This window comes from Daphnia magna, linkage group LG9 (assembly GCF_020631705.1).
Source record: "Daphnia magna isolate NIES linkage group LG9, ASM2063170v1.1, whole genome shotgun sequence".
Taxonomy (NCBI): Eukaryota; Metazoa; Arthropoda; class Branchiopoda; order Diplostraca; family Daphniidae; genus Daphnia; species Daphnia magna.
In genome coordinates this window covers 684,931-710,951 of record NC_059190.1, presented here as the reverse complement: position 1 = coordinate 710,951, position 26,021 = coordinate 684,931, and the positions used below count along the sequence as shown (strand labels likewise).

The window sequence follows — 26,021 nt, the reverse complement described above, 5'->3', positions numbered from 1 at the left end:
ATCCCCCTTTTTTTTTTGTTGTAATTGTTTTTTTATTTTTTATTCTTTATTGTTATTTACATTACATTCTACTGATTCTACTTATCAGCATTTATTTCTTTATTTTTTTTTTTCGGGTTCCGCCAATCTCTTGACCCTTTTAGTACGTTAGTGTCATTCACTAAGGAGACGAGGGGCTGTGTCGCGCTGCCCGTCACGTTAATGAAGATTGAGCAATAACAGCGATAAGGGCTGTGGCGCATTATTTCAAGTGCGAGTCAACGCGTCCTACGTATATACACGACGTAGGAAACTAAAACTCTTGATGAGCTGTAGACAATCAGCGAATTCGACTCTAAACAAAGGGCATGGATGTACCATTTAAACCAGTCATTTGTCGCGCATACGAGCGTCTAATAGCTCAGGAATAATCTCAACCGGATCTCTTTAGTTTTCAATCTTTTCGTCTTTTCATGTATTCGTTTCAATTAAGGAGAGTTGCGTAGGTCTTCCTTTTTTATTTTGATTCCTTTCTTCTTCTTTTGGCGTATTTCAAAAAGGATTTGCCGTGATTCGTTTTCTCGACTCGTTTTTGTTTATTTGACGTTTGTTGTTTCTCTTTGGTTGTTTGCATTGGATTCGCTCCGCTTGGCTTCTACAATTTTTCTTATCCGCTTTTCTTTATTTCGTAAGATTCATTTAAAAAAAAAAAAGAGGTTTCCCCCCCCCCTTCGCCACCTCTTTTGAACAAGCGGATTCCAGTCGAAATCAACCGTGACGCCTATTGTAGTAATGAATCGCTTCTCTCTCTCTCTCGCTCTCCTCGGCCTCAAATCTTTGTTTTTACTTGCAGCTTTTTTTTTTCTAACTTGTTTTTCATTTGATTCCACACCAAATGCCATCGTTCACGCGTTGCCCATCTTTTTTTTCTCGCCCTTCTTTTCCTCGGTAACGCCTCGCTCTTTGTGCTGTAAGGTCGTCGTCGTCTCCTTGTATGCGCGATAACAAAAAGGGCCCGGCTCTACGTTCGCCGCAAAGTTTTGCTGAACGCGCGGGGGAGAAGACGACAATCCCCACCCCAAAGTTGTTCTCCATAGGCAATCATCATCGGTACAACCGTACATAGTTTTTGGCCTGGCTTTTTGATTTCTATAAAGATGAAGAAGCTCTCGAGGATGTCAGTGGCGTCAAAGAGTTTTCGTTTGAAAACAGGGCACACACCAAAAAAAAAATCAAGTTTGAGACATAAAAGAAAAGGAAAAGAAATGGGGTGTTACACGCAAAGTCGAGTTGACAACATGGTCTCGTCATGGTCGATATACCGTACGTTATAAATTGGGTTTAAGATAGTTGGGAAGAGAGAGAGAGCATCGTTGGCCAGATTAGTCTAAAGTTTTTCTCGTTTTCGTTCGAAAGAAGAAGTAAAAGAAACGTCGACTATTTTTTGTTTCTTTCTGGTGGGTGCTCAGCGCATAGACAAAACAAAAGAGACACACTGGCCGTAGACGGGAAAAGCTGTAGGCGAAATCTCATTTGACATCCACCATCTCGCGTTCAAAGACCATCTCCTTGTACACAGTACTTGTGTATCGCATGTATTCTATTCACGTCTTTGGGGGATTCTCCGATTCTCTTCGTGTCGTGCCTACTTTTTTTTCTCTCTCTCTCTCTTGATATAAAAAATAGATAGAGAGAGAGAGAGAGAGTCTCTGTAACTCCCCCCTTTTTTTTTTTTGGTGCCTTTTGTTCTTTCCTCTTGGGCCTACGTTGTGCGTGATACTGATCCTCCTATCAAATAGATTCTGCATCCGATCGGCGGGACTCTTTTAAAGATAAATATCGTCCCGCCGATCTCTTTTTTTTTTTTTTTTTATTCTGTGCTAGGGTTAACGTTGGACAACAGACAGGGGGGGGGGGATCACGGTGGCCTTTGTTATCGATAGCTAATACACTAGGTCTGTATGTAGAGTGTGGCCATCGGTGTGTATCTCTACAGCGTATCGTGTTATATACGTGTAGGGAAAGTGCTAGTGGAATCACGTTACCGGTGCTCCCTCGTGCCGTCCATAATTGATAGTGAAAAATTCCGATCGATGCGCAAATTAAAAAAAAGAAAAGAAAAACCTTTTTTCTTTTTATTTTCGTGATGAATAATTGGGGCTATTCAATTTCATATCATTACGTCATCCTGTTGAATAGTAGGGGGATGTCAATCACAATAGCTTCCACACACAGACATGAGGGTAATACTAAAAGAAGAGGGGGGAGAGGAGAGAGAGAGATGATGGATGGAGAACTTTTATGAACGTGCGTCCGCCTGTCAAGATCCTTTCCGGATTTTCTCTGTTGAATCAACCGCCTGTCACGGTCGCCCCAATCGGCATATCACCAAAGTAGTATACGTAAAGAGTATAGACGTTGAAAAGGAAAAAAAAAAAGAACGGAGGACTTTCTCATTTACGAGCGGCGAATGGCTGTCGCCCGATTCTGCCGCTAGATTGGAACGCGTTGCGGTTGCCAGAAGTAGTCCTTGTCTCCCGATAAAATCCACCCCCCCCCCTCCCCATCCCGCGCTTTTTGCCTGTCCTGTGTATTGGACGAAGCTCTCTGATGTATATATACCAACCTCCTTTTCCAACGTTCTCTACTGCTCTGCACGCACGTATTCTAAGGCTTTGAAAAGACTCTTTGGAGAAGGGGCAGGGAGAGGGGGGGAGAGACACCGTGTCGAATCACGCCGACTCCTTAAGCTCTCGATCCCGAGACGCGTACAGTGTCGGGCTGCTGGGCAAGTTTTCTAATATGTGTACATTGCAATCTTCGCATTGTTGGCACATCGATTTCCTTATAGAAATTGCCCTGTTTCGATGGCGCAAAACCAACGTTTGATTTCGATTTGGGGCCGACCGTCTCTCGTTACGGGCCGGCTGACATTGGAAGATGCGATAGCTATTCATTTTTCTTTTGTTTGGCTTCTCTTTTATTTTATTTTATTTTTTTGTTCACTGTGTAGAAGAAAATGGGGTAGGGGGGAATGAGCTTTGGTTGACTTGACCAGCTCTTGGCCGTCTCCTCAACTGGATCATATTCGCTTGACTGGCCGATTGGAATCTCCCTCGCCCACCTTAGTAGATCCATTTCACCATTTTGGCTTCCTTTTTCTATTATTTTATTTTATTTTTTATAACACGGTCGGATGGATGACAAGAATGTCCTCCATCGTCAGAGATTCTTTAGATTTTTTTTTTTTTAAGCGAAAACAAAACAAAAAATTTCCTCGCATTTTATCTTTTTTTTTTCCCATTGAGAATTTGTCTCGCCATCCAAACTGGGATTGGCTTCCGTGTTCTCCCCATTGCACTTTTTCAACATTGTTTACGACGGCCAGGAATGGCGGAATATGCGGCGACATTCGATATATTCAGCCATTTTTATTCATGTATTCTCAAGGCCAATAGATTCCACAAAGACAATCTGAATGTGGGGGGCGTGGCAATACGAAATGGACTAGGCGGAATCACTTCGTATCCTGTTGGCCAATTTGGATACCCGAAGTAACTTCTCCATTTCAAAAGCTTTTTTTTTTTTTTTAAATATCTTATTTCCAACAAAAGAAACGTAGAGTGCTGCAGGTATCGCATTAGATTTTGAATTCAGATTTTATTTTTTGAAATTGTTTGAGAGCATTCGGAAAGAAGAAGCAAAAAAAGTGCGCAGTGCGACGACTGGAATATCGAAAGTGCACCTTTATTGGTTTACATATTCCTTTCTCTCTTTCCCCCACCCCCCAACCATTTCTTCGCTATCTACACTGGAATTGAATTTGTAGTCGGCTCTGTCCTTCTCATTCTTGCCAGTTGACGCGCGTTCCAGCAAAGGGCAATACATTTGGAAAGAAGGAGAGTCTCCATTTTTCTGCCTAGTTTATTCGTAAAAAAAAAGAAAGAAAAGAAAGCAAAAGTAGCAGCTGCATATGAAACGTCTGTCTGGTCCAAATGGATGGAGATTTGATACCCTCCTCCTGAAATGGGACTTGTGCCCCTCCGTTCTCGTTCAAAGTCGCAGACGTTGCACGCAGTCAAAAAGAGAGAGACACGTTCTTATAGACGCGCGCATTTTCATCAACCCAACAGCACAAGGTCGCTTCTCTTAATGCTTTTTTTCTTATATATCCCCCCCCATTCGTTCATAAATTCCAATATGCCTAGTCTTTGAGTACATCAACGGGGAAGAAAAGGAATGGGTGATGGGCTAAAAATTGTAGATTCTATTCACGGATAGTTGGGACGTCGGCCGTGCCGACGTGCCATTGTGCATCAACGAGCTCAGCAATTTGGGTTGACTTATAACTCTACCATCTTCAATCTATCGCGTGTTTGAAGCGGTGGCGGGACTCACTCTTTTTTTTATTATTATTATTTTCTTCTCCCTTTTTTTGTGGTGCAATTTTCCTTCTTTTTTTTTTTTTGAATTTGGCGCGCGTCAACAACAATCGTCGCTGACATACTGAAAGTGGATTGCACACCCTGTGAATGCCCGACCGATTTGGTTAGCTATTCTTTACTTTATTTCTCTCACTCTCTCTCTCTTTATTATTATTTTCTCCTACACGCACACTGTCGTGACTTGTGCTGAATTGCGGCTTTTTCCGAGAGGGGCTGGAGGATCCTGTTCCAACAAGAACCTCTTTGGGAGCCCGGCAGCGTCTCTCTCTCTCTCTTTATTCTTTTCTCGGCTTTCGACTCCATTGTTGCTGGCCATCAAAGTCAAAATCAGCAGCAAAAAACCCCGCAAGCTTTTTTTTTTTTCTCTCTCCTTTTTTCTTTTTTTTTTCGTGTTAAACTTTCGTCACTCGCTGACTGTTGGTGAAAGAAAAAGAAAAAAAAATGTAAACGCAATTTTTGGTCACGACACGGGGAAGCAACTGCGCAATGATAACAAAACAACAAACTGAAGGGGCCAGGATGCGATGATTACTATTGCCACATATGAGAAAAGTGGGGGGGGGGAGAAATGCATTGAAAGATGGATGGCCAGCAATTTCTATTGCGCATATTATGCAATAACATCTAGCCGGAACATGCCGACGTGTTGGTTCTCGCCCCTGGCCGTGTCGATAGATTAAGTGCCAAAAGAAAAAGAAAGAAAGATCTCGCCGCTTATATTTGGCCCCGTGACTTAAAGGGCGAAGCTATTCGAGAGAATGAGAAGACAAATAGCCATCGTCAATGGAATATGTCGCTCGTGCGAGTTTCGTCCTCCATTCTGCCCATTTATCCGCACCAACTGACGCGCAAACGACAACATCGTCCTCGCGCTTAGCGGCTGTATACGAGAAGCGAGTCTTTGGTTTGTCGTCATAGGAGGTGCACATGTGCGGAAAGAGATGATTGCCGACCGTCGCAAACATTTCGGCGTACAAGTCTTTTCGGTGATTGCTTTCAATACATCAAAGCGGGGAGGCTTTACGAAAGAGAGAGACACAGAGAGAGAGATAGAAGATGATCCTTTGAACTTTTCGTAGCAACTTCATCTTTGTACGCCAGACACATATCCACTGAGGAACAAATTTTTTTTTATTTCAAAGATGATGAGAGCCGAAAGTTTGTGCCTCTATCGAAGCCATCAATGGATCTGACGAGTTTTCCATATTTCACGCAGTTTGTTGTCAATTTAACAAGAACACGCTAAAGAAAAATTGCCGACGACGTGTAATTTCGGTGAGACGGATCGTTGATTTGTTTTTTATTTTATTTTTTTGGAAGGACCAGCAATCAACGTGAAAGAGTTTGAGGCCAGCCATTTGAGAGATACACGATCGTCGTAAACAAAAAGAAAAAAACCTGGCTGATTTACAGTTCTTAGACATGTGTATTACCCTCGTCTTTGCGAGCGTCCCTTTGGCCCATTTCACTATGAACGGCCATTTACAGTTGAGTAGCCCTGAATTGTATATACGTAAACTGCGGAAGAAGAGGAAAATTTTCCATCGGCCTATATGCAGAGAGGGGGGGGGGGGATGGAATACGCGCGGGCGCAATTTAAGAGGGGCGCAGAGGTCGGACCGTGGGGCCATTTGAAATTCAAAGTGGGATGACGCGGACGCTACTTGCTACCGCAACCCCCTCCCCATCTTATAGCGCAGACTATTGCGACTGTATAGTGTATATATATGTCTATCTATATTCTAGGCTATTACACTCTATTGCTGTGAATGTGGTTCCCATCTGCTGATGTTCCCATACAGCACATTGGATCATTCTCATTTTTTGTTACTTCTTTGTTTTCTTCCCCAAACATCGTCCCCGCTCCTTCCGCTCTCCTGCCTCTTGCAGGCCGTGTTAGATCGCACTTGAAAAATGGGGTGGCGGAGGGCAAGTTCTTTTTTGTTTTGCTCTTGATGCCTATTTTTGTGTGTCGATCTTTCGCCCGTCTTTGCTCGCAAACAACTGCAAACTCTCTGTACAGTTGGGGAGGGGACACACAGGGTGTGAAGTGAGTGGCTGGAAAAGGGGAATGAAGGGACGAGAGGTTAAGCATCATTGATGGAGAAGCACATAATAGCAAAAGAACGAGGACAATCACACAGAGACAAATTGAGCCTTTTTTTTTTCTTCTGATGTCTGGTGCTCTTAATCCTAGCGACAGCTGTTGGCATCGACTGGAAAAGGTAGGCGCCATCCTCGTTGTTGTTAAGAGACATCCAAAAAAAAAAGACTCTTGTGCAACTATTCGCTGTCAAGCCTTAAAACACTTAGTCCTGATGTAGCCATGGCAGCACAATCGCGATGCCTTGGTGAATATCCTATTCACGTTGAAGATTGTGTGGCGTCCTTTCTTTCCTTTCTGCCGAATTGTAGTGAGAACAAACGGCTGGCGAGCTCAATCATCGAATCTGGCTCAGCACTTTGTCGACTTTTGGCGACAGACAAAAGAGTTTGAGAGCGTGATGGAGGGAGAGAGGGGGGGGGGATGAGGGTGAAGAGGGATATAGAGGTCTGTTTAATTAGTATAGACGTATATTTGAACACGGTCGACAAGACGAAGCTCCGGCAGTGCGTCGTCCTTTTACCATCGATCGTTTTTCCCTATTCAAAGTTGCCTTTGATGATGTCTCGATGAAACGACGTTTCGTGATGAAATGATCTTCGCTGCAACTGGCAACAACGGCGCAACGAAAGATTATGTCGAGTACTGAAGAACACGTATAACCTATTTCCACTTGGAGCGTATAGAGTCATTTCGCATTGTGCGTGTTGGTCAGTAAGTTGAAAGAGTTCGTTCATCCACGCCTACAATGGACTTTTTTCACGAGACCATCGGGTAAAAAAAAAATAGGGGGAGGGGGGTCGATCGCTTCAATCCAACTTTGCAATACCCATCCTTTCTGCCATATTTCACAGTTAAGCGTGAGTGGGGGGTTGTCTTTGTTCAATCAATGCGATTAACTGCGTGATTTCTTTCTTTTTTTTTAAATAGTTGATGAACCCTTGCCCAGGGGTTTCTTTTCTTTGAAAAACAAAAAACAACAGAGGGGGCAGGACACTGAAATGAAATCGGTTAAAGAGAGGCGGAAATGAGAGTCGCATTTCGAGAAACAAAAATTGTAAACGAAACCTTTTTGCTTTGGGCTTGTGTAGACACAGAAAAGCTTAGCATAACTGCACAAATTCACTTAATTCTTTTTCCTTCTTCTTCTTTCTGTTTGGTGATGTTATTTATTTATAAAAAAAAAAAAAAATGTAATTTACCTCTTCAAATGACATACGACCGTAACGTTGGAGTCACCCGCCAGGAGGAACTGAGGGTGGACTCCTGCATACACACACGATGTCTTTTCGTAATTGGATTTCCATCCCATTTGTTATAAGTGGGTATCTAAGGGCGGCAAAGAAGATCTATATAAATGTTGCGTCTAGTTTTTAGCCAGCGGACAAATACGCACCGTCATTCGATCCCTTTTTCCGTAACACTCGGAAGCTAGCCGGAATCTTTCCATTTGTCTATTGAATGGGGTTCGCTTTCTGCTAGAACTCTCCCCCCCCCCACCCCCACCCCTAAAGACGAGGGAGGGGAAAAAAAAAGGGCGTATTCGATTGATTAGCGTTTATTACAAGACTTGCCATACAAATGCGTTACCCTTCGTCTTTGATAGTGTCGCTCTTCCGGCGGGAAAAGCAACTAACATATTTGTCTGCTACACGCTAAAAATGCGTTTAACAGTAGAGTGGATACGAGGTATGTTAGTAAGAGGGGGGGGGGAAATATATCTCGTGTACGTCAGCCATCTATAATTGAGCGATGAACAGACGTGAGCGAAACTCTGTAAACACTACAGCAGCTCCGACTGTATTCCATTAAAATACGTGCCGATCGATAATCCCGTTTCCTGTTTTTTTTGGGGGGATGGGGGGCGGGGGGGGAGGGTTTGGTTGGCTTGTTGAACGTTCCCTCTTCTTCAGTTATTGAAGCCTGGGTGTTTTTTGAATGTCGATCACAAGAATGACGGCAAAAGCCGCAGCCAGCCTGCCTAAACAACTGATATACATAACACGCACAAGGTGGCTTATTCCGCCTTCAGCTTTGTGTCGATTGAGAAGCATTTCAATTCGGCCATTCCATCATTCATCCCTCGCAATTCAGACGATGTTTTTTTTTTTTTTTATTGTTCTCTTTAAAAATAAATTTAAATAATAATAATAACAAAATTAATGGATTTTCATTTTCTTATCTCAACAACAGGCAAGGCACCGTCGAATTCCGGCTGGAACTTTCTACCGGCCGACAATAATCGCCAGCACGGCAGTCACACGCTCGGCCATAACACGTTAAACAGGTACCTTTGACGTCTTTTAACTTTAACGCCTTGCTCACGAGGCACTTGACTTTGGGCTTTGAACTTTTGCACAGCCAGAAAAAAGAATTTTGGCTCTTGTCTTATTCACTTGGACTCGGTTTCAACTTACTTTTGAGTGCCCACTTTCAAGTGTACTTAATAGTGTTACGGGCGGTATAATGAGCTAGACATGTGCAGTGCAGCAGTAGTAGCACAATTATACATGAGAGCAATAGTCCCTTGAGTATGTTACACTAGTTATGCTGCTGATGTTGCCACTAGGACGGCCGGGGAGTTTAAGGCCCGTGTCAAATGAAGAGCTTTTATTTTTGCCGCTTGGTTAGTGTCCGTTACGGCTACTGCGGCGTCAGCAGCAGCCGTTTTTAGCAAGATAGAATTATGCATATTAGGCTTGTGTTTCGAGAGCCATCAGACAACGTATACAGTCACCACCCTAGTGCAACTCTCTATCCAATTCGAATGCGCATGTAGAGGGGTAGATGAACGACGGCAGTCAGAAGAGACGCAGGCAAAGGCCAATGCCCAACATTTAAAAAAAAGGAGGCAGGAAATAAACTCGCGCACGTGGATCCACTCGCACGATCCGGCCCTTTCGGGGGAAAGTGATCTGATGTTTAGGCCGTTTTTGCCTTTACCAACAGACAACTGGGAGCTGTGCAAATTGTGCAATATTGAAGGCGTTTTTTCTTCCTCTTCTTTATTTTTCATCACCACGACTTGACACTGCTGCACGATGGCATTTTATTGTAAAGATTTGCGGAGAAAAGAAAAAGACGTTTGGGCTCTTGGGGTCCCAGTTATTATATTTTTAAGGCTTCCATTATCAGTCGGTTGCTATACGCTCTAGTCAACTTTGCGTTTGGAGGCAACTCAAGATGTTTGCATAAACCAATCATGTGATGCAGAAGGATGGAAAGGGGCTGCGCTCGAATTTCATAAAGACGTTTTTTAGAGGTAGTAGAGAAAATAAAAACCGGCGCTCCGGCTGCGTCTCCTCCCCATCCACACCCCACTTTATAGCCCCAAAAGTCGCCTATTTTGCATCAGTTGAACGGCTGTCTTGATCCCGCGCGACCCAAACGACGAGCAGTGCAAGTCGTCAGGGGGATTGACTGTTGGTAGCAGGCGCCAAACTCTGGAATAGAGTCTTCTTTCTTATACGCACTGCATCTTTGATTTTCATCCAAATCGTTGTTGGAAACTGGCGAATGTCTTTTGTTTTGTTTTCCATTTGTTGTTTTCTTTTTCTATTTTTTTTTGTTGAAAAGATTTAAATTTGAGGGCAATCTGTGCCTTGTGTGGCAGGCACGAACTCAATCCGGAGTGACAAAAGTTTACTAACGAATGATATGAAAGAGCTTTGGGGAAAGGACACAAGAGAAGGAAAGGGGGGGGGGGTATGAAAATTGAAAGCGGAAGAATCGCGGCGCAATGGAAGTTTCCGTTTTGGAACGGGCGCCCCGGCCAGTGGATGTGTAGGCGGGTCGGGGAGTTATATACCGACGACATCACTTCCGTCTGAGAGGATTGAGCAATTGGCTCAGCCCCTCAGGTTTTCGTGACACGACAGCACTCACGACACATGCGGGAGTCGAAGCCCCTATCGTCAAAACCGCTCCCGGTGCTCTAGTGTGTTTGTATGTATGTGTGTGTATATATATATGTACGAAAGACGACTCTCCGGAGATCTCTACAGAACCTTTCGTTCCGGCCCATGAAACTTAAACCTTCGTTGCTTCCTCCCTTTCTCCCTTTTTTCACGTTATTATTATTTTATTTATTTTTTATTTTCTTTAAAAAATAAAAATAAATATTATATTTAAAGAAGCAAAATTTTCATTTCGCTTTCGTTCTATCCGACCGTTGGGAAACCAACCAACTCTGATGGAACTTTTTTTTTTTTTCTCTATCTCTCTATGGTAAAGAGTACAAGCTTCTTCTTTTTAAAAAAATATTTATTTTGCTGTTGGTTTTCCATCTAAAAAAGCTCGCGGTCGTCCTACAAATTCGAGTGGCAGACTATACAGCTGCTTACTTGTGTGACATGGTCTCGCTGCACCAGCAACGGATGGTTCGATACTACTCTCGCGACCCAACAGACTTGCGATTCGTTGAATTCTTGCGATTTGGTTCCCCCCCCCTAGCGCCACCACCACTCTCTTGTGCTTTATTTACGTTTTTATTAGAAGCTGAAACGTGAAGCGAATATCCAATAGGTTGGTCGTCATGGTAATCAGTCAAACCAAAACCTCATCCCCTGTCGGATGGACTAGATTTTCAGTGAAAGTGCAGTTAGTGTGGGAGGACAAGACGTCAGTCTGGGATAGAAGCAAATAATCGATCGTCAGTCGACAGTATTGGCTGTTAAGGTTTTTGACTTGCGTTTTTTTAAATAATAATAATAATAAACCTCTTGAGGTTGTTGTGTGTCTAACCCTCTCTTCCCCCCTTATTTAAAAAAAGACGCTTCACCCTCTCCATCTCATTTGTGTGTGTGTGTTTGTGTGATCAACTTCGCTCGTTTCTCCTTTGAATAACGCACTTACGTCATCGTCTTTTGCGAGAATCTGCAAACTATCGATGGCAAAGGGTCGCTGTTGAAGTTCGCTCGTTTCATCATCCCTTATTTTATGTTTTATTCGTATCTCGTGCACGGGCGGAACGAACGGCCAAAAGAAAATCAAATCCAAACTGGGTGCTTACGCCATTACTTTTCTTTCACGATCGTCAATGCTCGATGCAATCCAATATAGACACCCGCACGTCGCGGCAATAATAACAATAATAATAATTCATAAAAAAAAAAAAAAAAATAGGGGAAAGAGAGAGAGATGATGATATATATTTATATAAATAAATATATAAAGGGAGAAGAATAAGTATGACAGTCCCTCCTAGCTATTGTTTGCCTCTCTTTGGCAGTCATAACAGATGGCCGCGATAGATAAAAATGTACCTATAAAATGTATAGAGAAAACCCCTGGCCGCACCCTCGTAACAACAACGGATCAACACATATGGAACGTTTCAACGCAAACGCCACTACAGAAATTACCCATAAGAAAGGAAGGGTGAATGTGCGCCCCGCCCTCACCGTTTGGTGTTGAGCACATTTTTTTTTTTTTTTCATGATAGAAATAAAAGAAAATCACGATCGCTGTATGTTTGCGAATGGGTGGCCAAGGAAAAAATTGCGCAAGAAGGGAGGACAGAAATATTATTATTATTTTTTTTTTTTAAAGGGAAGGGGGAGAGAAATGGCGTGACGAAGGAGGCAGCACGTGAAACGACCGAAAAATGTATAGAAATGTTTATTGGAAAGGAAGCTGGCGGAGGAGCGTGAAGATGACAGGAGCGGGGGGTTTAGTGTATACTCTGGCGGCAAGTCAGACACTATACATTCAAGTTGTCTTGCGTTTTTCTTTTCTTTTTTTCTTCTGCCTTTAAGAGGACAAGCGGCCGGTAAATGTCGACACTAAACACGCTAGCACACGGAATGTATAACTCCGTCGGGAATCACATCTTTCCATGCGAACGTGTACTACGCAGGATGTGTCCGAACAAGAGAATCTACAAAACTCGTCCAAGTAGAAACCCCCCCCCCCCCCCAAAAAAAAAAAAAAAATAGGAAATAGGAAAATGAAAGGGCATCTTTTTATATCCACAGTGCCAAGTCGACTTTGTTGTTTCACGACTTTTGTCTTGAAGGAGGGGGGAAACGGGACAATGGCTCTCCCCAAAGTAGAATACACTAGCACAGAGAAGATCTTGAATGCCAATCACGATCACGTTCACAGACTTTTGTACACGTTCCCACAGCCAAGTGTGTCGACAGAGCCAAGAAAAAGAAAAACAAAAAACAAACCCTTTTTTTTTTTGTTTTGTTTTTGTTTTTTCTTACATCCTTTGGAATTGGTGAGCAGAGTCTTCCGGTGCATACACTATCCAGCTTCTTATATTCCGACTTTCCGGCCATCCCCCCGCCCCCTTTTATTTTGGATACCGGATTGGGACTCTTGCTTTTTTTTTATTTCGGGCTGTTGTTGTTTTTATTAGATCGTGAACATTGGAGTATCGATTGTATTTAAATGGTCTTTTGGCGCCGGCACGCTTGTCCAGTTATTAATGTATGGACAGAAGGGCACGCACGAATTGAATTGACATTTAGAAAAGGGTTGGTCGTTCCCTTTCTGGAAGTTCATCTCAAGCGAACCAAGTTGTATAAAAGGAAGGGAGAGAAAGAAATGGAAAGACGGGATGTGTCATTCTATTGATTGGGTTAGCTTTTTTTTTTTTTCTTTTTCTTCTTCTTGGTCTACTTTTTCTCTCCATAGCGTCCAGTCACCGAATCGACTTTCCTTCTTGCGGTCCTGCTTTTTTCGCTCCGCTCTTAAAGAAAGAATCAATAATCGATGAACGATTTCTGGTTTTTTTCTTGGGTCTGGGGGGCCTTTGTGAGCGACTGATGATCGCCCTTTTTTTTTTCTTGGGGTTTTTGGTTTCTTTCGACGAGAAGGGAAAAAAGACGAGGTCGGATATCGAACTTGGAACCAAATAGAAGCAAAAAGAAAAGGAGGGAATGAGTCGTCGACGACAGGGCCGTGACCTGGTCGGTCATAGATATCGTGGCCAACGGCGAATCGTCATTAACGTCTCTCTCTCTACGAGAACAAGCAAAGAGACAAAAGAAATGGATAGAAAAGAGCGACAATCCAACGTAACAAGGAACACACACACACACACAAAAAGAAAAGAAAAAAAGGACGCAGGAATTTTTGTAGAAATTGTATTATTCCCACCAGGGCTGTGCGACTGATCCAATCTACTTCCAAACACGCAAGACACACTGTGACAATCACCGCCCGTGTTTCATAGCTCTGCCTTATACTCGGATATTATACTACTCGCACAGGCCTTAAAAACACGATCTCGTGAGCGCCCTCGTCTTGATTACTTTTTCTCTCTTTCGTTTGTGTTTTTCTCTACGATGTTTTTCCCTTCTTTTTTGTGTGTGTGTGTGTATCTGTTTCAATCGCGTTTTATGCAGCAAGGGCTAGGCTGGCACTCTGTAAATGAGTCGGCCACCAACCCGACAGTTTCTCGTGTATGGATAACCTACAATCCAACTCCATTAGCCTGCAGTTCCCAGCGGAATCGGATAGGGCTTTACTTAACACTGCAGACTTTTTCTCTTCTCCTTTTGACTGAAATTGGAACTTGGATTTATCGATTATTTGATTGATATTGATTATCGCCATTTTGAATCGTCGGTTGATTTAATTTAATTTTTTTTTTAACTTGCAGGGGCCATCACAACAGCCCAAACACGGTCTCCTCGTCCAACACCAATTCGATGATGATGAACGCTCCGAATAATCACCACGTCTTGACGCCCGTGCCTGGTGACCCGTCTGGCCGTCTCGTCATGACTCTACTGCCCAGCCAAGGCCCTCATCACGATCTGATGCACGGCCAGCACGATCCCAATCTCCATCATCACAGCGGAGCCAGTCACACTAGCAGTAGTCATTCAACGAGATACAATCATCCAGGTTAGTCAAACATGAGCTGATCTTTCAAATTTAAAAAACGAAAAAAAAAAAAACAACCCCCCCAAAAAAACTGTGAGCAATTTAACTTTGCCCTGCGTCCCTCACTGACGCACCACGACAACGTCTCCATGTGAATGCATAAGCTGACTCAATTATATGCTATTCGCTTGGCTGGCTCTCTACATCATTATAACCCCCACTAGCGATGGGGAGAAAAGCGTCGATGTAATCTAAACCTTTACCTACTCCCTTTACTTGAAATCGGCTCCATTTGATGTCAGCCAGCCAGCAGCAGTCTGATTATCCGTATCCCATGAACCTTCATCGACCACTTCCATGTTTACCCTCAGGGCGGCTATGCGTCTTGTCTTGCTATTGAAATCGTTCGAGATGAAAGAAAAAGCCAATTATATTCGTAAGGTAGCGATTGTCGAATGTATAGCCGTTGGCATCATCCGACGTATCACGTCATTTTCCTTATTTGAACATTCAATTTTTTTGAAATTTTAATCAAAACTTTTGTATTCCACGAGTTCATTTAAAATGAGAAGGTATTGTTGAGACTTTTTTAAAAAAATACGTACGTTTAGATTGGCTTTTGTTTTCTTTTGTTTGCTTCAGGCGCGAAAGTTGATTTGCTGCTAATAACGAGCGGAATGTTCACTAACTTGTGTTTCGACACACGCGATATGCCAATTAGGAAGTCGCTAGGCCTTCGTAGTTGACTGTGTCAAGAACTCCTCGGCAACCGACCAATTAGACTGTATATATTTACGACCCCCTTAGGCCAGACGCTCGACGTCGCCATTCCTCTTTGTGTGTGTGTATATGTGTGTGTGTGTGTGTATTCCCGTTTAATTGAGAACAGTTTCCGCGGGGTAACTAGTGGCAACTGTCGCTACTAGTTTAGCAAGCAGCGCAAACCCAATTTTCTAATGTTATAATTGTGTAGAATGTTTGACATTGTCACGGTGAGTTTCCTGCTGATTGGGTTCTTAATTGCGTTAGGGCACGGAACGAGCACGAGCCGACAAACGTTAACGTCGTCGCTGCAATCGTCGTGGCTGATGCGCCGTGGCAACGGAGACGCTCGGTCGTCCTCATCCGGTGCCGATATGAATCATCATCATCACCTCGGATTGGGCGTCATCGGCGGAGGCCGCGGTGTAGGCGGTGGGCCTGGAAAAGGTTGCGCCACCCCTCAATGCTCCTGGCGCCTTTTAGCCATCGCTCTTTTGCTCACCTGTGGTCTACTAGCAGCCGCTCTCGCCTACTTCACCGGTAAAAATAATCAAGACATGAACGTTTGCTAATGAGGGGGAAAGGACTCGTTCATAATCGATTGATCGTTTTTATTTTATTTATTTATTTCACGGCAGTGAGTTCCATCGGAGCATCGACGGCGTCAGATCCGAACTGCATCCTGATTGAAGACGCCCAAGTCACGCTGCCACGGGAGGAGAAGAATAACAATAGTAAAATGCCTGTCAAAGGTACGTTTTGATTGTACGGAACACGGGAGGCTATCGGGTGTTCAATGTTGGTCTTTTTCTTTCCGTAAATTTGAAATTCAGAATCTGCACCGCCTCGAACTGCTTCCAGCTCCGTAGCGAGTAACGGAGATCCTGGTGGAAGTGCCGGCGATGGCGGAACAGGACGACCGTCACGACAGGAACAACCGGTTTCTTTAAATGAAACGCCTTCCAGCAAAGACGGCCTGTCTTTACCAGATCTCAGTGGTCCGGTGTCTATCAGCTCATCCGCTAACGGAGCCCTGGAACTGGAAGCCGATGGCCGTTTTAAGCTTCTAACGATCGAACCAGCTCAATTGTGGGTAGCCTACGTGCAAATTGGCGGTAGCCAATCTGCTCTCCGGATGGAAGTCCAACTACCCCGCGGAGCGCCGTTCGCGTTGTACGGACGTCGCAACGCCGCACCTTCCATTACCCAACACGATTTTAGCCAATTTGTCCATGACGAGACGTTGATGGCCAGATTCCGGCGTCAGTTGAATTCATCCAGCTCAGCGGCTGCCAACCGGCCCGCTTATTACAACACGTCACTTGTCAAACCGGTAGAACCTGGTCGTTGGTTCTTGGCCGTCTATAACGACGATTCGCAGCGTCAAGAGGTCGCCATTGGTTTAACATTAACCAACGAAGTGGCCACCCCTTGTCCGGACGACTGTAACGGGCGCGGCCAGTGCCTCAACGGGAAATGCGTCTGTCGTGATGGCTTCGCTGGAACGGACTGCTCGACAAGTACAAATTCGAATTTCCCACAATTATTATTATCATTTCTAATTCAATTTTTTTTATTTTTTGTTGGATTGAATTAGGTGTGTGCCCGGTTTTGTGCAGCGGCCGAGGCGCTTACGGTGGAGGCCGTTGCCATTGCGAGGCCGGCTGGACAGGTGCAGAATGCGACCAGCCTTACAGCGAACTCGGCGCCGTTTCCAGTTCATTAGCTCCTGGCAGCGGATTCATCATCAGCTGTTCCATTCCCTGCTCGATACATGGAACGTGCGTCAACGGCCGTTGCCAGTGCGACCCTGAACACACGGGCGCTTCGTGCGAGACCCGTAAGTTTGATCATACTCGACGTTCACCCTCTGTTTCTAGCCTCTCCGCATTTCCTACGGAGAGAAAACATTAGAGTAATCCGATGATGAAAGAGGGCGCTGTATGTGTTCCATGTCGTCGAGTTTCTTTTTTTTTTCTTGGTTTCTTTGATGATCTTCCACTGGACTCCTTTTTATCTCTTCGTCCTCGACGACGCATTAGTCGTCATGGTAGCACTAGCCAGAGAAATTCGAGCGTCTGTCAGCACGGAAGTGAAAAGAGATCCGAGAGCCAATATATCCAGTAAGATAGGTTTGCTTTTTTAGATGGATGGACTAACTCAAACAAAGAGGAACGAAAAAGAAAAAAAAAAAAAAACGGGAAAAGATAAAGGAAGATCTCGCTACCATGACGAAACACCACCCAGACAGAAAAAGAGAAAGGAGATGCCGTACTTGTTTCGTCTCTCCGTTGGATATACTTGGATATCACAATAGTAACACAGCACTCCAATTTCTTTCTATCGTCTTATTGTATGGTTTCTTCTCCTGCGATTGCTGTCCAGTGGAGAGCCAACGTTGCGATCAAGACGAGCCTTGTGGCTCCGCATTTTTATTACATTCGATCACGAAATTGAGTTTTTTGTGTGTGTGTGTGTGTGTGCGTTGTGTCCTTCTCTGCGGATGAGAAGGATCACGGTCAGGTACATGGCAGCGACAAAGCGTTGAGTCAACAATCAACAGAACGGGAAAGTGGGTGGGAAGGAGGAGAAAAGAAGAGTGGCGTTTGGTAAACATGCTCGGCCTAGAACCACTCTCCAGCGGATTAGCCCCGCTCCGCAAACATCCGGCAGTACACCACAGAGTGGCCCTGTATCCTACGCCGGCACGCGTGCAGCAAAATCTCGTCAATCTGCACGAGCATGTTGCCACAAAGTAATCCTTTCAGCGCTCCAATCCTCATAGGAGGCCTAGTTTCTAGGGTGTGACACTTGGTAAACAAAAATCATGGATGAGGAGGGGAGGGGGCGGGAAGTGGAGTGAAATTGATTTTGGACCCCTAGTCTGATTATCCGGGGAATATAATAGATCATGGACCCAATGCAACTGGGGGGGTCGAGTTCATTTGACCTTCTGATCTAACCATTGATGGCTTCATTTCATTTGTAATGCAATGTTCGTTTTCTTTCTCTTTTGGACGTCTCTGTAGCCTTGTTGACTTGCCAATCGGATTGCGGACCGAACGGCCGATGCGTAAACAGCAGCTGCTTGTGCGCGGCCGGATGGACGGGCTCGCGTTGCCACCTAGTGTCTACGTCGTGCGATCCGCGTTGTAGCCAACACGGCCAATGCGTCAACGGAACTTGCATCTGCTCCCGCGGATGGAACGGACGCCATTGCACTCTCGGTAATTCCAACCCACCGATATGTTAATTAACTTGAGACCATCAACCGGTGATAATCAACGGATTTCACGGCGTTTTGCAGACGGCTGTCCTGGCAATTGCGGCAACAACCGGGGCGTTTGCCTGCAGAGCGGCAAAGTCGGAAGCGGAATCAACAGCTTGTTGCAATCGAACCAGTTCAGATGCGAATGCGCTCCCGGATGGACGGGACCCGATTGTTCCATCATGACGGAAACAGAATGCAGCGACGACAAGGACAATGACGGCGATGGATTGACTGATTGCGCAGACAGCGACTGCTGTTCCAACCCGTCCTGCACCGACCATTTGATGTGCCTCGCCTCGGCCGATCCAGCCGATATCGCCGCCCGTAAGCCGATCCTATCCAACAGCGGCGGGGGCGGTGGCGGCGGCGGCGCCAGTAGTTTCTACCAACGGGTGAAATTTCTCGTCGAAGACAACGCCGTCCAAAGCTACGCCCACAAGGACGAATACGTCGATAAGTAAGATTCTTGGAAGAGATTGTGGTGTTGCCGAGGAATTGCGGTTTCATGGCCTGTCTCGCGTGTGTTTTTAACTTTTTAAGGAGGGTGGCAGTATTGCGCGGAAGAGTCTTGTCTCAACAAGGATTAGGCGTGGTGGGTGTTCGTGTCAGCGTCGATCGTCATCCTCGTTTGGGTTTCACGCTTACGCGTCACGGCGGATGGTGAGCGGATCAATATCTCAAATGAGAATTGATTTATGAATTTGTTTTTGTTTTTTTGTCCGGCAGAAATCATTTAAACGAATAATCTATTGACTGTGCAGGTTTGACATTTTGGTGAACGGTGGAGGAGCGGTAACGCTGCAATTTCAGCGCAATCCTTACCGGCCGGAAATGAGGACCGTTTGGGCAGCTTGGAACCGCATTGTCGTGCTGGACAAAGTCGTTCTCCGACTCGGAGACAGCAGCGATAGTCTCCCATCCAGCAACTCTGGCGACCGAAATTCTAAGCTGACTAGCGACAAACCTCAATGTCGGATTGACGAATTGGAAATGATTCAACCGAGCGTGCTCAACGCGCAAGACGCTGAATTCCATCATCAGTCAGGCGACGGACAACTGGGTCTCCTGCTGGCCGATAAACAAGTTTTGCAGGAAGTTGTACCGATACCCGGAATGGCCGATTACAAATTGGTTTATCGGTCGGAAAACGCCATCAACTATCACTCACTGCTCAGGCTAAGACTGACTCCGGCCGGCGGCATTCCGTCGCAGCTCGGCTACGTCCACCTCCGCCTGGTTGTTGAAGGCACCGTTAGCGAAGTGACGCTGGAAGCCGAAGCCAATTTGACTTACGCGTTCGCCTGGGACCGGCACAATGTTTACGGCCAGAAAATTCACGGCAAAACGGAAGCTTACGTCCATGTCGGATATCAGAGTTCGGCCGACGGATGCCCTACGTCATGGCAGACGTTGGTGGCGCCTATGGCCGGCTTCGCTCCCAACATCTCGGCTCTCGGCGAATTCAACGTCGATGTCCATCACCATTTCATCGCCGGGCAGAACGTCCTCTTTCGAGGTGATGGTGGCCAAATGGATCTGAAATCCGGCCCGCGTCATTTGAACCTGATCATTGGCACCGGGTCACCACGATCCCTGACGTGTGTTGAATGTCAATCGGCTTCTCCGAGCGCCTACGCCAAGATCCTCAATCCGGTTGCGATGGCTTCGGCCGGAGACGGATCCCTTTACGTTGGTGATTTCAATTTGGTGCGGAAGGTGACCCCCGAAGGCCGAGTCTTTACCGTGCTTCATTTGCCGACGGGTCAAGTTTCCTACTCGTATTACTTGGCCGTCTCGCCTATCGACGGATCGTTGTACTTGTCTGATTGCGAGAGGAAGCAAATCCTGCGCGTAACGGCCGTCAGCGAGGAGCAGCTTTTGAATCCGTCGTCGCCATCCTCCCTGGCCGGATTGGACAACAATTACGAGGTCGTCGTCGGATCGGGAGAACCTTGCCTGCCCGCCGATCCTGAAATGTGCGGTGACGGTCGTCCGGCTCTCGATGCCCGTCTGGTTTTCCCCAAAGGCGTCGCTGTATCACCGGATCGCATTTTGTACTTTGCCGACGGAACTTCGATTCGCTATGTCGACGGTAGCGGCATCATCCGGACTCTAGTCGGCCGTCCAGCCAATCCGATTTACGGACTCCATCCTGCACCTTGCAGTGCGGCTGTACGTCCTACGCACATTCAGCCGCTTTGGCCGACTCAGGTGGCTCTCAATCCCATCGACAACGCGCTGCACTGGATCGATAACAACGTCGTCCTCAAGATGACGGCATCGCAGTACGTGCAAGTGGCAGCCGGACAGCCGCAGCACTGCGCGGCGCAGTCGGCTACGCCTGTCACGTCCGCCAGCCACATTGCTGGATTCGCATTCGGACCAGCCGGTCAGCTCTATCTGGTGGAGAAACCTGGAGTCAATTCGACTCGACTAGTCGAAACGGATTCCAGCGGTCGGAGCGAGCCGTTGAAATGCATGTCCGGCGATGTGACAGTGCCTTGCAGCGTTCCCACCGCGATTAGCTCGATGGCCGTCTCGCCTGATGGAGCCGTCTACGTGGCTGATAAGCAATTGCTGCAAATCTTTGCGTTAGATTATGCCAATCCGCAACCGGATCCGCTGTCAGGCGAATATTCCATCAACTGGCCGGCTTTAGGCGAAGTTTTGGTTTTCAATCGCTACGGCCAGCACGTGACTACCAAAGAGCCCGTCAGTGGCAACATCAAAACGACTTTCTCTTACACGCGCAACGGACCGTCCGGAAGGTTAATGGCCATAATCGATTCTCGTGGTAACAAGGTGGACTTTGTCCGCGAATCGGGCGGCGATCAGTTAATCCAGGCTATTGAGACCAGCGCAGCCGTTAAAAGTCATCTGACTGTTAGCCGATTGACTGGCTCTTTGACGCACATCAACTCTTCCAACAACTGCTTCACTCTATTCGATTACGATTCCGTATCGAAATTATTGATTGGCCGGACAGAGTCGGACGGACTGACCACCATTTACCGCTACGATCAGAACGGAAGGCTCATCCAAACTGTCCTGCCGGACGGTGAACGATACACGTTCGACACCGCCGCGACTTCGTCCAGCATCCGTGTTTCCTTGGAACGTGACAACCCAGTCGAGTTAATCATCTCGGGCCCTGCCGTTCAATCAGGAGAGAACAGGATGACTTACAACTTGATGAAGAATGGCACATCGCTCGTGGAATGGGCTGCTGACAGCCAGTACAGCTTCCAGCCCGTGCTGCAGGGCGGCACCGAAGGATGGTCGGAGAGATTGCAACTGTCTGGCGGTTCGGCAATCCGTGGCGAATGGACGACAAGCCTTCAGGTTGGAAGCAGCGGCAGTCGTTCTCGAGACAAATCGATTAGGATCAACGGAGCCAAATTTCTTGTCGCTGAGGTGGACAGTCAGACCGGTGGGCGGCAATTGTACGACAACGACCGCCAATTGGTGATGGGACTTCATTGCGATTCGCAAGGCCATTTGAAGGAACTCCGATTGCCACCGGGTTTCCACGGAATTCGCTACAACTACGATGGGTACATTTAATTGCACGACGTTTTCGTGATTTTTTATTGATTTTTGTTTTTTTAACTTGTGAACAGGAATGGCCGTCTTCAAAGCTGGGTGTGGGGTCAACGTCAGGAAGTTTACAGCTACGATACGCGTGGATTGCTGGCCGAAACACGATCTCGGTCGGATTCTGGCAATTCGGGATCAAGGACAATCATTTACGGTCCCAACGATGTGGTGAGATGCTCTTTTCGAATCTAGTAAATAAGGTTTCTCCTCTAAATGTGTCCGTTTTCTATGCAGCCAACGAAGATCACTTTGGCCAGTGGACGATCCTTCAGCTATGCCTACGACGAATCTGGAGGCCTGAAATCGTTGACGCTCCCGTCCGGCAACGGCCGTCATAGTTTCTCTGTCCAACCTTCCATGGGTTACTACAAGTTGGTCTACTTACCGCCGGGCAGCAGTACGAGCGCGTCTAGCCAGAGCGCCTACGTCGAGCATTACGATTCGGAAGGCCGGAAGCTATTGATTATGTTCCCTGGCGAGAGCGGACGGATCGTCTATCGGTATCGCGGATCGCAATTGGCCGAGGAGGTGTGCGGCGATCGTCGCATTGACTATTCAGCCCAAGTGGACGGCGTTACAACGACTACCGTGACTGAACGGGAGTTTGAATTGCGTTCGGACGTGACCGCCAACAGCGCCGGATTAGTTTTGGAAGATAAGACGGAGTACGGGGCGAAAACGGGACTGGCTGGATTCAAATTCGTCTACAGTTACGATTCGTTGTTGAGGGCTTCCAGCATCAAGGGCAGAATCGGCGGACAAATTCTGCCCGATTGGCCTCTCAGCTACCAGTCCAAAACGGGCTCTTTGGAACAGATGGGTCAGTTTAAGATATCGCGGCTGCGACCGAATGAAACCTCCTACTTTGACGGAACGGCCATTTTCAGCCGAACTTTGAACCCACATTTGGAGCTGTCCGCTTCGTCGTTGACACTACACAACGAAGAAGTCTTCCGCATGGAGTTGAACTACGACGCTGCTGGCAAGATCAATCAGACTCGCACTTATACGCGCTACCTCGGACTCAAATCGTACGTCAACATCAAGAACCTGACGTACGACGCTGACGGCCAATTGGCCTCGGTGGAGGCTCCGGAATCGTGGCGTTTCGGCTACGACCAGCACGGCAACTTGGCTAAGTTGACCTACCGTGGAAACTCCATTCCCATGCAACATAACGGATTCGATCGCCTCGTCAAGTTCGGCGAAGGTGCCTATCAGTACGACGACGCTGGCAACGTTATCCAGAATGCGAGGGAAGAGAAATTCCAATGGTCGGCCTCCGGACTTCTGATACGCGCTCAGAAGAAGGGCATGTTTGATGTCAGGTACTTTTACGATCACCAGCGCCGTCTTGTCGGTCGGCGAGATCAGCACGGCAACGTGACGCAATTTTTCTACGCCAATCCGCAACGTAAGCATCAAGTGAGTCACATCTTTAGCCCGCGAGATCTTCGATTGACGACGTTGACCTACGACGAATTCGACCATCTGATGCACTTCCAAATCTTACGTCATCGCTACTATGTTGCCACGGGCGACCGTTGTGGCACTCCGTCGGTCGTTTTTAGCCAAAAGGGCGAAGTGGTCCGCGAGTTGGTCCGTTCTCCTTACGGACACGTCGTTTACGATTCGAACCCTTACCTTTACATGCCGATTGATTGGTGCGGAGGCATCGCAGATCCAGCCACGGGACATGTTCACGTCCGTGGTGACCGCATTTACGATCCCCTCATCGGCCAATGGCTCAATCCCGAATGGCGACGAGCAACGAAGATGACCTATCAACCCGAACTGGTCCACTTGTACAGATTACCCGGCAATGATCCCGTCAACTTGGATGCGTTTGGTTTGACTGGTAATCTCCGCTTGTCTCATAGCAGCCGCTACCCACAATGGCTCAGCCGGATGGGATACCAACTGCCCAAGATCCCGTCCCCTTATGACAATGAAAACAACGCTCTTGTTGCAAGCAAATCGATCGTCAGGCAACCGCCAATGTTGACCACCAGTCGACTCTTGGAATTGAATCAAAGACGCAAGACGCTTCAGGAATTCACCGATTTCTCGTCCAAGTGTTCGACTCCCAACGCCGACAAACTCGAGTTGAATAGCATCCGCTTTGCTCTGGCCCCGTCGACGCTGGGCCGAGGCATCCTGGTGTCCCGGAGCTCCGACGGTCGGGCTGTAGTTTCTTCGACGTCTTTAGCCGACCCGGTCATTCGCGACGTGTTCACCAACGTCTTCAATAACTCGCGTTGGTTGAATCTCACGCTGCCCGGTCACGGTCACGGCCAGGACACGTTTCATTTTTTCAAGCGCGGTGACAACGTACGAAGCAAAGTCGCTGAGGATATGGCCGCTTTACGCCGCTTGGGACCCAACGTTAATTTAACGATGCACGACACGCCGGATACGGGGGCCAAAGAAATCAAGATCGCCACTGGTCATGGTAACTTTGTGGTCATCTACGGTACCGATTTAGGCGCCGAAACTGAATTACTCTGGCGGCATTCTGTCAAGTTAGCCGCCCGACGAGCCTGGCACCGCGAGCAAATCTTGGCCCGCCGTGGAGGTATTAACACATTCCTCATGACGCAGACTGAGATGGAACAGTTATCTCGTGATGGCCACCTCCCGACGTACCGGCCGGAATTGCAGCAATCGCTCTGGAGTTATCCCATGCTAGCCGATGATCCCACAGCCATGAGATTCCGTAAACGCAACGCAGCTGGAACTTCGCTGGATGTGCCTCGTCGTTAAGGGGCACGTTCCACCTGGGGTTTCAAGAAGAATCTGCGATGGAAATTGTCCCTACAACTGTGATACGTGCCAAACTATTAAAAAAGTGCCCCCCCCCCCTCCCAACCCAATCTAATGTTTCTCCAATTTTGCTATTCGTTTTTCTCCAATTCATCTCTTTATGATCCCGCACGTATACGACATTTGTCGTAGTATATACCGTTGGGAAGCTATATAGCAGAGTATTAACCTTATAAAAATACTAGCCTATTATGTCTGACTAATCCAAACCAATCCGTTCTAGTACTGACAATTTTCACGTCTTTTGTAGTCGTGGTTTTTTGTAAATTTTGCTTAACGGCCAACTCACAAGTCAACTTTAAGAAAGCAAAGGGGACATTTTTTTGAAAGTACGTGACAAATCTAACGCTGCGTTAGTTCGCTGACATCAATGCCAGAATTGAGTTCATATTTTTTAAAAAAGGGGCGCGGTATGGAAGTTCTGCACTGCTTGCGCAGCTCATGGCTGATTTTTTATTTGATTTTGAAAAGTGACAAGAGCACAATTTGGTTTGATCGATTCTCTTCTTAATATTTTTGCTCTCTCGTATTACAGTGGACATACATATATATACATATGATTATATAAATGCTGCCGTATATTATTCTAAAAACTTGTATAAAATTCCCTGTATTCGTTTCATCTGTTGTGTTAGCTCTCATTTGACTGTTTCTGATCATGTTGTCATAAAATGTTCAGTGCTGTGTGTATTTTAAAAACTCTGAATTAACTCGTCGCTGGGAAAATAAAAGAAATATATCTAATAAAATATTGTCCTTTTATAGTTTTATTTAGTTGCCACATTATCAGCGAGAATGAATTTTACTTATCCTTTAGTAATGTTGTTGTCGTATGACGGCGTAAAACAACGGTCTACTATAACTGTTTCATAAACTTCGTACAGATTGAAAGTTGAAAAGAATTAAAGGAAAACTTGTCCTCTTTTTAGAGGATCAATCGGAAAACCTTTGCATGCATTACCATTTCGAAGTTTGCCATTTGCCACAGATGTCTAGTGGGAGCCGGGCGAAACTCTGGCGGTAGGCTCGGCCCTCCCAGTTTGCAAAAAACCAGTCTACTCACGGTTCGTCGCAAATAATAGTGGCCCACGGGCGATCCGGCTACTCTTTTTCAAGATGGGTAGGCTGAGCCAGTTTTGCTGGGGAAAACCGGGGTCTACCCACCGCTATCTTCTTCCTCTATTTTAGCAGAGTCATAGAC

At 46.3% G+C, this 26,021-nt stretch overlaps 1 protein-coding gene across 3 annotated transcripts in view; it reads left to right on the top strand.

Annotated features, from left to right (window-relative positions):
• The window catches only part of LOC116930567 (teneurin-a), a 134,542-nt gene extending 108,973 nt beyond the window's left edge, over positions 1–25,569 (top strand). For all 3 annotated transcript variants that reach the window (XM_045179101.1, XM_045179100.1, XM_045179102.1), the window contains 12 exons: positions 8,722–8,815; positions 14,141–14,388; positions 15,397–15,669; positions 15,768–15,881; positions 15,963–16,649; positions 16,727–16,969; positions 18,159–18,356; positions 18,437–18,857; positions 18,941–19,060; positions 19,162–21,954; positions 22,021–22,165; positions 22,232–25,569. In XM_045179101.1, the coding sequence (XP_045035036.1) occupies positions 8,722–8,815; positions 14,141–14,388; positions 15,397–15,669; positions 15,768–15,881; positions 15,963–16,649; positions 16,727–16,969; positions 18,159–18,356; positions 18,437–18,857; positions 18,941–19,060; positions 19,162–21,954; positions 22,021–22,165; positions 22,232–24,760 (7,865 nt within the window). In that variant the 3' untranslated portion in view covers positions 24,761–25,569. The remainder of the gene's footprint in view (positions 1–8,721; positions 8,816–14,140; positions 14,389–15,396; positions 15,670–15,767; positions 15,882–15,962; positions 16,650–16,726; positions 16,970–18,158; positions 18,357–18,436; positions 18,858–18,940; positions 19,061–19,161; positions 21,955–22,020; positions 22,166–22,231) is intronic.
• Positions 25,570–26,021: the final 452 nt, after the last annotated feature.